Source organism: Ctenocephalides felis, unplaced genomic scaffold, assembly GCF_003426905.1.
Source record: "Ctenocephalides felis isolate EL2017-DRISC unplaced genomic scaffold, ASM342690v1 CF-g0.4_SCAFFOLD_03571, whole genome shotgun sequence".
NCBI classification, from domain to species: Eukaryota; Metazoa; Arthropoda; class Insecta; order Siphonaptera; family Pulicidae; genus Ctenocephalides; species Ctenocephalides felis.
Genome location: NW_020539725.1, coordinates 55,201,781 through 55,217,308, shown reverse-complemented (window position 1 = coordinate 55,217,308; position 15,528 = coordinate 55,201,781). Strand labels below are relative to the sequence as shown.

General features: G+C 30.8%; 5 protein-coding genes across 10 annotated transcripts; 4 read left to right on the top strand and 1 right to left on the bottom strand.

Annotated features, from left to right (window-relative positions):
- The first annotated feature begins 613 nt into the window (after positions 1-613).
- Positions 614-1,286, top strand: LOC113384784 (vesicle transport through interaction with t-SNAREs homolog 1B-like). Its single transcript, XM_026622539.1, has 2 exons — positions 614-881; positions 1,080-1,286. Exons 1-2 carry the CDS (start codon positions 741-743, stop codon positions 1,284-1,286), a joined length of 348 nt encoding a protein of 115 aa, XP_026478324.1. The 5' UTR covers positions 614-740.
- A 509-nt stretch (positions 1,287-1,795) lies between these two features.
- LOC113386305 (radial spoke head protein 6 homolog A-like) lies at positions 1,796-6,056 on the top strand. Its single transcript, XM_026624093.1, has 11 exons — positions 1,796-1,872; positions 1,937-2,154; positions 2,205-2,391; positions 2,500-2,587; positions 2,766-3,026; positions 3,359-3,478; positions 4,888-5,056; positions 5,132-5,289; positions 5,338-5,555; positions 5,635-5,779; positions 5,904-6,056. The coding sequence occupies exons 1-11, from the start codon at positions 1,796-1,798 to the stop codon at positions 6,054-6,056; spliced, it is 1,794 nt and encodes a 597-aa protein (XP_026479878.1).
- Positions 6,057-6,609: 553 nt separating this feature from the next.
- On the top strand, positions 6,610-7,737 carry LOC113385231 (NADH dehydrogenase [ubiquinone] 1 alpha subcomplex subunit 8). The gene is made up of 3 exons (XM_026623064.1): positions 6,610-6,840; positions 7,018-7,193; positions 7,470-7,737. The coding sequence occupies exons 1-3, from the start codon at positions 6,712-6,714 to the stop codon at positions 7,690-7,692; spliced, it is 528 nt and encodes a 175-aa protein (XP_026478849.1). The 5' UTR covers positions 6,610-6,711; the 3' UTR covers positions 7,693-7,737.
- A 200-nt stretch (positions 7,738-7,937) lies between these two features.
- On the bottom strand, positions 7,938-14,561 carry LOC113385154 (calmodulin-like protein 4). Its single transcript, XM_026622973.1, has 2 exons — positions 14,552-14,561; positions 7,938-8,492 (listed from the first exon to the last, which is right to left on the bottom strand). The coding sequence occupies exons 1-2, from the start codon at positions 14,559-14,561 to the stop codon at positions 8,038-8,040; spliced, it is 465 nt and encodes a 154-aa protein (XP_026478758.1). The 3' UTR covers positions 7,938-8,037.
- Positions 8,871-13,311, top strand: LOC113385153 (glycine-rich protein DOT1-like). Of its 6 annotated transcripts, none has more exons than XM_026622968.1 (7): positions 8,871-9,006; positions 9,088-9,412; positions 9,722-9,889; positions 10,123-10,377; positions 10,726-10,927; positions 11,031-11,099; positions 13,181-13,311. In XM_026622968.1, exons 1-7 carry the CDS (start codon positions 8,998-9,000, stop codon positions 13,197-13,199), a joined length of 1,047 nt encoding a protein of 348 aa, XP_026478753.1. In that variant the 5' UTR covers positions 8,871-8,997; the 3' UTR covers positions 13,200-13,311. The 6 variants fall into 6 exon arrangements, with proteins under 6 accessions (XP_026478753.1, XP_026478756.1, XP_026478754.1 ...); XM_026622971.1 differs by lacking the exon at positions 13,181-13,311 and adding an exon at positions 11,502-11,605 and having other exon boundaries at positions 9,088-9,373; XM_026622969.1 differs by lacking the exon at positions 13,181-13,311 and adding an exon at positions 11,502-11,605 and having other exon boundaries at positions 9,088-9,376.
- Positions 14,562-15,528: the final 967 nt, after the last annotated feature.

Here is a 15,528-nt window from a genome sequence, read left to right as displayed (position 1 = left end):
GAATGATTTAAAAAACTGTTTGCTTGTGTTGACGAAACGATTGCTTTTGGGGAAAGAATTTTTTTATATCTTTTTTTTTAATTTTCAAAAAAAAAAAATTGTTAATGTCTAAAAATAATTCGAATTTTAAATTTAATTGTGATAAATATTATGCAATGTTCTTCAATTTAAAACCGATTGATTAAGTTTTATTTATTTACTTTTTATAAAATAAGAATAATGAAAGTTGCATTATTTATAATAATCTATTTGAAAATATTTAATATTCCTTGAATATTTCATTAAGCTACGGGTAATTCCAGCAATTCGCTTAGGGCACGATGCCACACACCACTAGGTTAATAAATTAGTATTATTTATGTTTAAATTCATTATTCAGCTTTTCTGTAGGCAGTTTCTTACAAAATAATAATCGCATGAAACTTTTGTGCACCGAAGAAATAATATTGGTAAACTTCGACCTCGACTTACTAGCGCTCCCACTATTGTTTTTGTCTACTAAAATGTCATATACACTTTTTATATTTAGTACTTGTTACTTGTTATTTTGTTATATGGGTCACTCTCAAATAAATTAAGCCTAAAATATTTATTATATTAATATATCATTTTATTTATCATGGCTCTTAGTTAATGATTTATAAATTTAACATTTTTCATAAATTCAAAATGAAACATTACTGACTGCAGATTTCTCAGGAATTACTTTTCATCTAAAATAATTTTTAAGCTTCTCAATCATGAATAGTAATTTTGACTATGATTGGGATAATGTAAACAGGAGGACAGTACTTGAAGGAGTATCTGCCTTGGAAAGGACTTCTGATAGTCTCGCTAGGTCTCATCAAATAGCTATAGAAACTGAAGAAGTTGGAACGACAGTAAGAAATTATAATTAAGAACTCTCTCATGAGATCTCGATACATATGAAATTGAAATTATATCATCAATACGAAAAGAAATTAGCTTTTTATTTGCAAACTGATACAAAATTTTACTAATTTCACATATAAAATATGTCAACGGGCTTTGTCATAACATTATACATATCAATCTTTTATGGTAATTTAATTTTTCAGATAATAACTGAGCTTGGAGAGCAAAGAGAATCACTTCTGCGCAGTAAAAATAGACTTGTTCGTACAGATGAAGAACTTTCAAAAACACAAAGGGCATTAAATTCAATTAAGAAGAATGTTTTAACGAATAAACTTATATTGGTTTTGCTTATTGTCTTGGAAACTGCTATACTTTCTGGTCTTGTTTATTTAAAGTTTCTTAGATAACCAATTAGTTTTAATATCTAATTTGTAAGCATAATATCAATCACAAATTTGCAATTTTATATAATGTGTTTGCGTTATTTTTATACTAATATACCAATAATATAATAATATAAAACTTTGAATATCATCAAAGTAATAGATAATATATTTTTAAAAGATTCATTTAGCAATTATTTTATTGTTTAATATTTTGCCAAAGCTAGAAATATATTTACAATCAATTTTATATATTTTAAAAACAATGTTTTGTAAATTGCATAATTATAGATGTCAAATTTATATAGAATATAATTGTTTTGTATTTAAAAAATGATAATAAATGAATAACTGTGATCATTTTGTTTTATTCAAGCAAGTTAAGCAAAACATCAATGTTAATTAAAATCAGGTCAGTATAATATATAATATTTTACGGCATTATATTATACACTAATATTTCTTACTATCCAATTTAGATAATCATGAATTTTAATTTGGAAGATGAAATAATTCATAATGCTGAGACCCGGATGCCAAAGGTGGAACATGACATGGTCAGCGCTAAGATGTTCTTACAAAAACATAGTTCAGAAACCGGAGACAATGTGTGAGTAAAGATTATACATATAAATGAATCTATAAATTTTAATTTAAAAATGTTACTTATATAGATACGATCATTTATCCGAAGTGCTGAATAAAATAATATCTGAACAACCAGAAAATATAGTAGACTTTTTTGAAGAATATTCGCGCAATGTGCGAGAGCAGCGTTACAATCCTGGTGATATGCTTCAAGATGCTTTCATACCACCTCAACAATATGAAGAAGCTAGAAAACTATTACCTTTCCTTCAGGTCAGTATATACAAAGCATTCAAAGATAAATGTAATTCTCATTTACAAGAATTTTAAATATATGTATTTTTAAATAGCCAGCACCTTTGCCTGGAGAAAATGATGAGCCAGCATTGGATCCGGATAATATGCCTGCAGAAGTTCCGGATCTGATGACTATTGGTTATCACTGGGAGCGTGCAGGCATTGGGTTGCCAAGAACTGAATTATTCTGCATAGAACTATCTATTCGTAAACTAGCAAAAAATCCCGCAATTGCCACAATTAAGTAAGAGTAATTCTAATAAATAGATGATAAAAAAAATTGATAAAAAATCATTTATTTGCTTCTAAAATCATAGATACCTGATATTTTATTTCATAACATTTTTTGCAGTTTTTGGGGTAAGATATTTGGAATACATAAAAATTACTATGTAGCCGAATGTGAATGGCATGAAGAGGAATATGCTAAAAGAATTGAAGTAAGTTAGATGATTTTTTTTTATTGTCATTGTAAGTATAAGAACATCCATTAGTCTCAACATTGTTGTGCTTATGTAATACAGATTCAGGATTGTCTTTCTTCAACCTTACAATAACCTGTCGTTTTCACAACTTTCTACCAGTAGAAAATATTATAATATGAATATATTTTCGTAGGAAATAGAAGCTGAGAAAGCAGCTAGACAAGAGGAAGAGCTTAAAGCTTTAGAAGCCGCTCAAGCTGAAGCTTTGGGTCAAGCGGAACCGACAGAACCAGCTAATCCCGATTTATATCCGCCAAGAGAACCGGAACCAATTCTTGGTGAAGGCGCACCCGTTAAAAAACCACGACCTCCGCTTCCACCTCTTCCGGTTAGCCAATATAAACCACCAGTAGAGATACCAGTGGAACAACCAGGACAAGGAGTCAACGCGAAGGTAATAATAAATGAATATATAAAAAAAATAGTATTAAACAAAATTCTTCTGGGCAAAATGTGAAAATGTTTCGCCAACTAACAACAACCATTTTTAAAATAATCAAACAATGTGTTAAAATAAATTTTTGCTAAAATATAACCAGGTGCTGAATTCCAAATTCAAAATTCTAGTTGAGTACCAAATTCTAGTTTAATAATAATTTATTGTCCGAGATATTTTTGATTCATATCTTTTAAGTGTTAAGTTTTATTATTCCGTTATAAACTTTGTACCTGTTTATATTGTTATCAAATACTTTTGCGGTTCACAATTACATCATATATTGTTAGGTATATTATATTACTACTGATTTGACCCAAGAATGGATTAGATTACCTGAAGTGACGCCGGAGCAGATCAATGTGGCTCGTAAAATTACCCGTTATATGACGGGAGATCTGGATACTGAGGTATAATAGACTTTTTTTTAAAATTATTTGAATATACCTTACACCTAGAAATTTCATGTTATATGAAAATAAGTAACTGACCTAATATTAATTATATGAGTTATTTATTATAAGCAAAATGATACGAGCTGCTGTAAGTCCTAATAATCAGTATGTTTTAAACTACTGGAGTTTATTCAAAATAAATTAATTATTATTATTAATTTATTTATATTATTATTAATATACATATTTGAGAATTTGTCATCAATGAGACCATGAATTTTGTCATCAATCAAAGTTTAAATAAAATCGTTATTTGCTCAGCGGTCTAGCTGATCTTTACTCAGAAATTTTGTCGAAAACGTTGATAAAATGCAAAAAATATTTTGCATTCATCAGCTAATTATAAAGAAACGGCTAAGCCGATCGTCGCGCAAAACTGACAAACTCATTTCAACGCATGTCTTTATTGAATTTAATCAAATACTTCTTAAGCTCGGGCGATTTAGAGAAAAAGACTTGAGAAAAAATATAATTTACCTTAGGGAATTATAGACATTTATTTTTTACTCGACCTAAATTTTGTAAGTCTTGCAACAGAATTCAATAGGCCAATAGGTTTATATTTTAAACTGTGCTGTTGTACAAAACTATACCTTATATTGTTTCATACTGTATGCACGTTTTATACTTTAAGTATAATTTGTAAGCTTGCACCAAATATTAATGTAGTAATAGAAATGATTTTGTTGTTATATACATAATAATTTAAACTGTATCGACTTTTGGGAATATTCACAAGATACTTATTAGATTACATTTATTAAATATAAATCATTTAATGGTTACACACATGTGTTCAATAAAGTCATTCATTATATTCAATCTAAGCATTTCCAGTCAAAGAATTATTATTGGTTCTTTACATATACAAACAATATTTTTGATCATTTTTTATTTATTTTGTTATGATTAGTATTTCTAATATATTAGAAACAATATTGAATTTATAAAAGAAAATATTAAAAGTTTATGAAAGAAATAATTGGAAATACATTGAAATATTTGTAAAGAATCGCTTTTTTCATGATTTTACAATTTATTTTCCTATGACATGTGGTATTCAAGTATTCGGTTTTTGGCCGAATAGTATAATTGGTGCCAAATATTCCAAATAACAAAAAGTAACCGAATAGTGGTTGCAAGTCTAGGCATAAAATTTGAATAAACATGTAGCGCGTTAGTAATATAACAATTACTGATAGTAATTACATTAATACAAACGAGCTTAGACGCCAAAAACCTGCCGAGTAGTTGTTGAATATTCGGCATTCGGTCTTTGGAGCATGCCGAATATTTGGTATTCGGCATTTTGCCGAATATACTATTCGTTGCAAGCCTAATAATTTGTACTTTTTCATATAAAGCTTCACACATATCCTCCGTTTCCGGGTCGCGAAATTGACTATTTGCGCGCGACCATCGCTCGTATATCATCTGGAACACAAGTATCGCCGATCGGATATTACACTTTTGGTGGTGCTGGTGGAGGCGGTGGTGAAGAAGAAGAAGAAGAAGTAGGAGAAGAGGAGGAAGGTACGATATACTGAAATTCACAGTATCTTAATTACGGCAAAATTCTCATTTACTATCTAATTTTAACATTTACAGGTGACCAAACAAGTATCAGTGTCAATCCTCGGTACGAGCCTCCGCCTATGAGGGATCTTTGTGATACGACTATGACATTTTGGAACCATCATGCGCCGAATATTCTGAAACAAGGCCGTACGGTTTGGTGGAATCCAAATATGCCGGAAGCGGTAAGTGTATCTACTTTTTGTGAAGAAATTTGACAATAATTAAGGTGATTATAGGAAGAAATGGCTGGAGAGGACGAAGAAGCTGATGCCAACATCGATCGTGTCGAGAAGGAAGTCGGTCCACCATTGCTTACGCCGTTATCTGAAGATGCTTCACTGGAATCAATGCCTGCGTGGACCGTTCGAAGCAGTTCTCTTTGCATACCAGATACAGCCGTTGCAATAGTTCGCTCGTCTTTGTGGCCTGGTGCATACGCCTTGTCTGCTGGAAAGTAATAATGATAATTTATTATTATTTTCATTAAATTATTTATATTTATAGATAAGTCATTTTTCTAATTTATTTTGTAGAATATGTGCAACTATTTATATTGGTTGGGGTCAAAAGTACAATGCGCATAATCATTCTCCAGAAGGTATGCCCGATATTCAACAGGAATATCCAATTGGACCAGAAATTATGGAAATGACGGATCCAACATTTGCTGAAGAAGAGGTGAATATTTTAATTATCTATAAAATTGAACCAAAATTTATATTAATTATTCAAAGCTTTCTTATCATATCAAGATGACTGAAGCTAAACTTTACCATTAAACTTTTTTAATGAAAAATCGTAGGCATGGAGGATTGCTCACCTGCCTAAACCGGTAGAGCTAAAGGAAATAGCTGGCGAGGCTGGAGAAGGAGGAGCGGAAGAAGCCGAGGAAGAGGAAGATGATGAAGAAGAGGAGGAGGAAGAGGAAGAGGAGGAGGAAGAAGAAGAAGAATAATTATGTCGACATATTCTAATATATATAATAATATATTTTGAATTTCAAGTTTTCAATTGATGCTTTAATGTTTGAAATTAAATATCAGTTGATTTTACTTTAATTGTAGAAACTTTACTACATATGCATACAATCTTCTTAATCAGAAATGAAATTTAGCAACGGCCTATTATTTCAAACTGCTAGATTTTTTTATTTTATAATTACATTTAACTATTTTTCGTAGGCCAATAATATTTTAGGATGTTCGTTACAACCATAAACATTTATATCGTACAAAATTACATCAAAATTTACAAAAAAAAATTGTGGAGACACTTTTTCCAATTTTGGTACCAAAATTCGCAAATCGGATTTTCTGAAAAAGTTAATGTCAGCAAATTGATATCTATAGTAAGTGCATATAGTTTTAATCATATTACTTTTTTTTTACGAAAGAGAATATAATATAACAGTTTTTTTTTATCTAATGCATTAAAATAGTTGATATTAATATCTGGTAACACTATTGCAATTTGACAACTTGAAATGCCACTTTTTGACTTCGGAAGAGCTGTCATGTCACTTAATGTTAAATAATATTGGTCGTTCAAATTTATTTTAAGTCTTTTTCTTGGATTTTAACAATCACAAATCATCTAGGTAGCTTTACAAAATGGTTGTCACTACTGATGTTTATCTTCCAACAGAAGAGGAATTAACAGTACCTGAAGTGAATCTATCTAGCCCTTTTCTTCATGCTGGAGCATTTCACTTTGGAAAACATTGCGAATTCCAAAACAATGTATAAATAATGAAATTTCAATTTAAGTATTAATCACAGTTTCATCTTTCAAAGCTTATTTAATATAATACGTTTTTATTTATATTTTCTTTCAAATCATTATGTAATACTATACACATTTCTCTCAAGAATGGAAAAGTGTATATTTGAATAACACAATTGTATGTATGATTGTAGGAATTTATGTTATGTCGAAATGAATTGGAAGACCCAAGAGCATGCATTCAAGAAGGCAAAGCGGTGACTAATTGTGCTTTAGACTTTTTTCGAAAAATGAAAAAATCTTGTGCTGCAGAATTTCAGCAATATGCTAACTGCTTAGATAAAAGCAGCGGTGACCTTTCATATAAATTGTAAGTTGAAACCATCAATGTTTTTTTTACTAGTTGAGCATATAATAATCAAAAACATTAAAATTCATGCCTAGTGTTCAATTTGTGTTTTTCAAATAACCTTTTTAATTTATGAAATATCTAAATATGGTATAAAGTATAAGTATGATTTTTTTCAGATATTTGAGTATAAATTTGTCTATAAAAAAAATTATATTTAAACATCTGAATCTGAAGTATATAATAAATGCTATATTTTATAGCATTGTTATAGTATTAATTTTAATTTATTTACAGTTGCCGTAAAACACAAAGTGCATTAGATAAATGTGTTTTCGATAACTATGGTATTGAAAGACCTCAATATGATTATTTTGCCAAACCTAAAATTCACGATTCAAAACGCCCAAAACCAGAGCCAGAACCTATGCAGGTCTTTCCAGATGCTACTCCAGAATTACCTAAGGATGCTGAGAAACCACCAGCAAAATATGGTTCACGTTTCTTCTTCTTGGAGTAAATGTATAGAGATTGTATTGATTTTTAGAATAAATGAATGTTAGAATTTATTTTGAGGTTTCGTATAAATATCTGCTATTGAGTAATATGTATACAAAACTTCTGGTCAGCAAATATTAAACATTTAAATATTAACAAAATATATTTATTAAGCTCATACCTCTACAACTTTATATTTTTAATAAATACAATATTGCTTTAAAATTATTAGATATTTATATAATATCTTGATTTAGAATACTGTCAATTTTATTTATAAAAATACTCTGTGATATTGTGCAAAGTAACTAACTTTATTATACATTTAGCCAACACCTTTGTGTAAAGTTACCAAAAACTATTACTATTAATAGTAATCAGGAACTGGGGCGCAAGCTATTTTAATGAAATCCTGATAGCGAACTTGAGAATTTTTTGTTACATTTGCTTCTCTAAATATATTATCTACTTCCTTTTCGCTTAAACCCTCACCCCAGTATCTTAAAAGATGCCTTAATTGAGTTGCTGGAATAAGACCACTGCCAGTCGGGTCACCGGACTTAAAAGCAGCAATAACTTCAGCCGGCAAGTTCTCGCTTTGTGAATGCTTATGCATTACTTCTAAAAAATCAGCAAAGCTTAATTTTCCTCCACGGGCTGTTAAATATGCTTTAATCTCTTGTATAGTTGGAGCAAGACCCAGAGACCTCATTACGACTGTGAGTTCATCTACAGAATTTATTTGACCAGAGCGTGCAAAAAGGTAGAAACACTCACGAAACTCATCGATGTCTTGTTCACGAAAATAACGGGCCATTATTGCTTAAATTTAATTTATTTGAATATAATTTATAAGTTTATTCTGACATTCTTCTAATGACGTTTGCGTTTTATTTATTGTATTGGCTATATGCGTTCAGAGTATTGACATATGATACTCTTCTTTTATCTATGAATATGATAGTACATTTATTAAATCTTGGCTTATATTGTACATGATTATTTATTTGAAAAAAAAGCAACATAACTAATTTATTAATTTATTTTGGAAAAAAGATTTGGAAACATTTTATGCATTATTGTGTATTTTACTCCCGAGGAACATTTGAAAATGCCGCTTTATTTACTTCTGCTACGAAGTTGCCAGCAGTGCCGGGAAATAGCATAAGGCAACACTCCGTGTATCTTGCGCCCGCGTCACGGGCTTGGCTTTACTCGGCCATTTGCAATCATCAATCAGTTCGGCGGTGTTTTTCGTGACAGTGATTAAAGCGTCATTCAGTTTTTACAAGTTCTTTAGTGTCCTAATTTATTAATAAGTATCAGAATGGTGCCGGTAAGTATTATTTTTGCTTTTGTATTAATGTTCCACTCGTGTGATACGTAATTAAGTGTCGTAATCATGTCTCCCTTACAGAAAACAAAAGTATTTGTTGGAAGCTTGCCGCCAGGCTCCAAGCCTGAAGAATTACGTCGTTTGTTCGAAGCTTACGGTGTTGTAACAGAATGTGATATTATGAATCGTTGTGGCTTTGTACATATGCAGACCGAAGAGATGGCTTTTAGCGCGATTCAAGCGTTGAATAATACTACATTTAATGGGGCCACGATAAGTGTCGAAAGGGGCCGCATCAAGGAACGCGGATCAGGTGGTGGTCGTGGAGGCGGTGGCCGCGGCGGTCGAGGATTTGGAGGACGAGGAGGTGGTATGAATCGTAGTGGTGGAGGACCTGGGGGTAACCGTTAGTCTCATCTCATTAACTATTGCCGTTGTTTTTTGCAATTAATACTGCATGATACTCATACTCATTTTATTTGCTTGTCATCACGACTTAATTCTTTACATACATTTTTTTAGCATCATGTTTATCATAATTCTTAGTGAACGTTCATTCATTGCTTTGTAAAAACTGTCATCAAACCCTCTTTCATTTTCATCTTATACTTTAACATCATTGTATAGTAGTTTTGTTTAGAATGTCATTTTTTCCACAAAAATACTATATGTAAATTTCATTTATTGCTTTGTACTTAATTATGAATACTTTCAGGTATGCGTAATGGTGGTGGCCCCATGGGAGGTGGCATGCGTCGTGGAGGCGGTGGCCCAGGACCCATGCGTGGTGGTGGCCGTGACATGAATCGTGGAGCACCCTATTCTCGTGATGGTGGTCGTGGAGGAGATTTTGGTGGACGAGGTGCTGGACCCATGCGCAATGGTAAGAAAATTGAGATTTAATTTTAAATAACAAAATTTCATTTATAGCAACTTTTACATAAGTTCTATTAATGCAAGAAACTAGGTAATAGTATTACCATAACCAAAGATATAATAAAAAAAATCATGGCACTATTCATATGAATAATGGCAAATTACTTTTTAAATGCTTCAATAAATTTGTTTATATTTATCTTTTACCAAGTTATTAATGAATATGTAATTTTTTTCTAGGTATGGGCGGCGGCGGCATGGGTGGTGGTTATGGTGACCGCGGCGGTTCTATGATGGACGGCGGCATGGGAATGCGTGGTAATGGCGTTGGAGCAGGTGGAATGATGGACCGCAGAGGTGGCGGCATGGGAGGCGGAATGGGCGGCGGTGGCGGTTACCCGGATGGCGGATTTTCTGGTGAGGACAGACGCGGGTTCGCGCTGCCGCAGCTTGGCGGCGGCGGTGCGGGCGGCGCTTACAGAGACTTAGACTTAGGTATGATTTGCATACCTAACAGTTTGTTTTGATCTTTTGACCCAATACTATATTTAATCAGGTGGCGCGCGATTTAATAATGTAATGTTTTCCTTTGCAACATTTCAGATATATGTAGGTATATGTATATCCACATATCTTTTACTCACTGTACAATAGTTCTTGTAAAAACATTAACTAAACTGTATTCCAGTTAAAAGATCAAACATCTCTGTGCCATAACGTTAATTATATTGTATTCAATTTAATCTTTGATAGCTTTTTATGGTCTTTCAAAAAGCTTACTTATGTATATACATATATGCATATATGTACAAAAATGCTAAACAAAATATTTTTGCATGGTAGGTCAAGGTGGTTATGATAACATGTACATGGATGACCGAAGAGGTGGAGCACCACCGATGATGGATGATAGACGAGGCCCTGCAGGTCCAATGCGCCCACCAATGCCCATGCCCCCAATGTTTGACAGGAGGCCGGCTGCTGGTCCTGGAGGCATGGGTGGTGGACCCGGTGATATGTTCAGTAGAAGATCTCCTCCACAAATGTAAGTTCAGCATTTATATATTTATGGATTGCATACAAGATTAAAATGTTTCAATTAAATTAGTCATATTAAATACACATTAAATCCTATTTTTTTTAATTAGGAGAGGCTATGGAGGTGGAAATGATCGGGATAACTATTCACAAGCATTCCCCCCACTAGGAGGACCACGGTAAGTTTTTTTCATCAAATAATTTTTCTTGCCACTGTTCAGCACAGTAGTACGTGTTTATGATAAATTTTATCATAAATTTTATTCTAATTTACTTTTTACTTTCGTTTTTATATGAGAACAGTTACTTATTACATTGCATGCTCATAATAAAAAAAATCTCATTTGCGGTCATAGTATGGAAATTAACTATAATTCAAAATTTAAAAGGGTTATTTAGGTTACATCAGCTTCTTAAGCTGCGATCAGAGAATAATTTCATATCTTGCTGTAGTCATTATGAAAAGTTCTTTAAATAACGTTGTTTGTAGTTATAACCCTTTTAATAACAAAGTATTATAACACAATATATTACATTGTATCATAACTGATAAAAATATTTCGGCTTTTTGTTCCTTATAGCAATCTCGGAGGGCCACAAGGTCGTAGGGACATGATGCCCCGTCGATTCTAAATGCGGATTAATATAATGTTGGACATGAATATTGTCCCCACTTAGGTTACGAGTTACAAATATAGTATAAATCAAATAAGAACAAGTTATTTTGAATGACGTTTTAGAACAAATCACTGTGGAGAATGTTCAAGGCAAATGTCATTCTCATACACACACATCTAACATGAACGTCATGTACTGTACGTTAATGAAATAAGAAGATACTTCGAAAATATTTATTTCGTTCATGTTTAGATTTATAGATTGAATTGTCAAATTTACTAGGTAGGATGCTTTTGCAATACTACAAAGTAAATTGTGTATTCCTTGATCTTGACGATTTCGTTTGACATGTCAATTTTGAGAAATTGGATTCAAAGTTTTAAACCACAAATATTTATTAAGCAAAGTGTGTGTAAATTTTTTTTACGTATTTTGATTTAGAGTACAATTAATTTGATGGCCAAGAGAATGGATTTTGGTGTATTTAGTAGTAATTAGCTTTAATTTTAAGTGCAAACTACTTTGTATTATATAAATAATTATTTTTAATACAATATTTTTAAAATAGAGCGATACCATTATTTTTTGGAATTGTCATTAAAACCCGTTAAGTGTCAATTTTAAACATTGTGCAAAATTCTCATTCCGTTATAAAAACTAGGTTTAGTGCTTCCAAGTTCCAATTAAATTGAATTCAGTATGACCATCTCGATGTTTTCATTTTTATCAGTAACTCCCATAACTGTATGATTGTATTATGCGATTTGCATTGGAATTGAAAATAAAAAACTAACTGATGTATTTTACGTCTTTTAATAAGATTTCCTGTATGGTCAATTAATAGTACAATCTTAAAACGGTAAAATTTATATTTATTCATCAAAATGTTGTATTCGTTTATACTTTGCAGCTAAACAAAATGATTATTGCATTATCTACGTGCAAATTTGTTGTAAAATGCATTATGTATTTTAAAATTTTTAGTCCGTATAGTGGTTACATGTGACAAACAAATGTGTACAAAATCATTAGTGTACTGCTGCTTTTTGTTAAATTTTCGAGTAGTGTCCAGTATTAACATGGACTAAACACACACGCCACAGCATCAGGATATCAGTTGAAGATTGCGTATCTCCTTAAATGAGGAAAATGATCGCATAACACAAACTCGCAATAATAATAGTTGCGAAACGGACGGCAAATACGGCTTTCATCTCGAACGTTTGCGTTGTAATGCAATTTTGTAAGTAAATATGTTTAAACTAGTTAACTTGGTCAAGTTTTATACCATGCCACTATAACTGTCGGAGTGTGGTCATATGGTCATAAAATATCTATGCTACGTGAAAAAAAAAGATCAAAATATTATTGCGTTCAAGTAGAGTTCAATTAATAAAATCTGATATGCGTTAGTATATTCTTTCTGTACATAAAACCCAATTCGATATTAAGCGTAGTTTGTAGATTTATCATATTGTGTGTTAATAAATTTTCTAAATTGTTATAATACTAATGCTGGAGTCTTACATTTTCTGAAATTTAATATTTTGTTACACACGTTTTTCAAGCACACAGTATGTTATACTTACATGTTCTTATACATTCAAGGTGCTATTTTAACATGAAGTTTTGTTCTTGACAGTGTATCCTGTCCTGGTTGAAAGCATTTCTGGTGCCTTTGCCAGTGCAGAATGAAACTTTGACATCTGGTAACTATGAGGTCACCTATGCTTTTTTTTGCAAAAATATAAAACCAAACTGTTTTAAAGGTACTTTTGCATCATGATTGTAATTGTGGATGAATAAAAGAATGTTAATGACATACATAATTACTTTTATTTCAAGCTTACTTTTCAGCCTTAGAGAAAAATTCTGTTTTATCATTTTTAAAACTACGTCAAAATAGTATCACTTTTATCTCATGTTTGTGCAGGGACTAGTAGGGTAGTTAAATTTTGAATTCAACCAATCATTTATTCATTCCACTGAACATTCTATTTATTTAACACTTCAAATCATGTGGACAATTTAACTCAATTCAATTGAATATTTAAATTAGTTATTGCCTGGAATACACTATTAAACTAATAGTGTAGTATAGGCGTATGCTAATTAATGAAAGAGTATTGTGTTCGTACTATACTACTTACTAAGTATGGATTTTCCTAATTGTTGCTCTGAAGTGAACTTTGATGTCATTTTCCAATAGTTTTCATATTTAAAGTTTTTACTGTTCAATATACTCACAAAATGAAATTCAGTAACAAATTGTTTTAATTCACAATTTAGAATATTTAAGGACAACAAATGTAGCTAATTTAAAATAGTTAATAGGATTTATTTTAATGGAGAAGTGTAATATAACAAAGATTGCAGTATTTTGTCAAACATTATTTCAGGTCGCAGCATTGAGAATTTTTTTTAAAACAATTTGTAAATGGCATTTTGCATTAATTCTAAGCCAATATGGATTGAGATTTAGCAATTTTTAAAACTGCCTTGATAAAAGTTCACTTTTAATTCGGACGCTTAGATTTTAAGATCTTCAGTTCAGACCATAGTACAAAATTTCATAAAAATCGTAAAATTAATAAAGGAATGACCTGAGAGATCTTTATCGAATTAAATTTTGCACTTATCTAGTAATTCTAAAGAAACGACTCGGCCGATCGTCTCGCAATATTAATCCAATTTTATGGAGTTTCTTTAATTGGCTTTTGGATTTTTTAAACATGTGCAGCCGTTTTAGAGAAATAGTCGACGATAAAGTCTTATTTTGGCTCACATTACATACTTTGTCCAATTTTGTCGTCAAACTAATCAGAATTACTTATAACGTAAAATTAGCAAATTGAATTTTCTACCTAAAACTAACTCCTTCATAAAGGAAATAAAACATTTTGGTTCATGTTCATATTTTTGTTTCAATATGTATATACAAATTTAATAATATTATAGCTAATAGGTAAATATTTTTTGCAAGTTGATTATAATAGTATATATTGGTTAGTACATATTAACATATTTATTATTGTTAGTGTATATTATTACTATATTTGGTGAGTGCCGTATGGAGCATCGCAAAAATTGCTGATGCATTCACAAAATCATAAAAATAAGCACATAGTTAAATACTAAATAAATATTTGTATAAATAGTTCAATTCAATTACTTATACAATTATAATTACAAACAGTTTTAATCGTACGAATTACCTTTAGCTACTTTCATATAAAATTTATATCTTACTTTTTAACATTTTATTTCTTATTAACAATATTCAAATATTAACATTTTTTTATATTATATATTACATTTTATTTACATATTTATCCTTCTATGTCGCTTACTTATAACTAAACTAACTACAAAAATGAAAAGTTAAATACTGTGTGATTCAAATAATCAATGTAAGGCACTTTGTTTAATATGTTAACCAACATTTTCAAAAAATTAATAAGTTAGTTATTTTTAATATTATTAATTGTTCATAAGTATTAATGCAGCGATTTCCAATCTGTGGGGCGCGCCCCATTAAGAAAAAGGACAAATTTTTATAAAAAAATAAGTGAATAAATGCTGATTTTATAAAATATAAAATCAGTTGAGCATTTATAAAATTATGTTGAATTCTAACTAATTAATTATTATTTATGTATCTAATTTATTACGACTGACTACATATCTACATATTTGTCATACAGTACTTAACTTTTTCATAGGACTAGTGCGGTTGCGGTGGCTTTAATTCTTGTTTTTCCTATACTGCGCGGTTTTTGGCGCCAAATAATATCTATAAAATTATTATTAATTTTAGCATTTATTCTGATGCATCAGACAGAGTGAACTTCACAAATAATGACCAGAAAATTTGCGGGTTTTCCTATCATTATTAAAATTTATCTAGGTTCACGACAAAGCCGTTAAGCGTGAGTTCTTAAGCTAACTAACTAATTTACTTTTGGATATATATATATATATATATATATA

Coding starts and splice junctions, on each gene's coding strand:
- LOC113384784 (XM_026622539.1), top strand. CDS start 741: ATGAATAGTAATTTTGACTATGATTGGGATAATGTAAACAGGAGGACA. Junction 882..1,079: donor CTGAAGAAGTTGGAACGACA/GTAAGAAATTAT, acceptor TTAATTTTTCAG/ATAATAACTGAGCTTGGAGA.
- LOC113386305 (XM_026624093.1), top strand. CDS start 1,796: ATGCCAAAGGTGGAACATGACATGGTCAGCGCTAAGATGTTCTTACAA. Junction 2,392..2,499: donor CCCGCAATTGCCACAATTAA/GTAAGAGTAATT, acceptor CATTTTTTGCAG/TTTTTGGGGTAAGATATTTG. Junction 3,027..3,358: donor GACAAGGAGTCAACGCGAAG/GTAATAATAAAT, acceptor ATATATTGTTAG/GTATATTATATTACTACTGA.
- LOC113385231 (XM_026623064.1), top strand. CDS start 6,712: ATGGTTGTCACTACTGATGTTTATCTTCCAACAGAAGAGGAATTAACA. Junction 6,841..7,017: donor ATTGCGAATTCCAAAACAAT/GTATAAATAATG, acceptor GTATGATTGTAG/GAATTTATGTTATGTCGAAA. Junction 7,194..7,469: donor GGTGACCTTTCATATAAATT/GTAAGTTGAAAC, acceptor ATTTATTTACAG/TTGCCGTAAAACACAAAGTG.
- LOC113385153 (XM_026622966.1), top strand. Junction 10,378..10,725: donor TTACAGAGACTTAGACTTAG/GTATGATTTGCA, acceptor TTTGCATGGTAG/GTCAAGGTGGTTATGATAAC. Junction 11,100..11,501: donor CCCCCACTAGGAGGACCACG/GTAAGTTTTTTT, acceptor TGTTCCTTATAG/CAATCTCGGAGGGCCACAAG.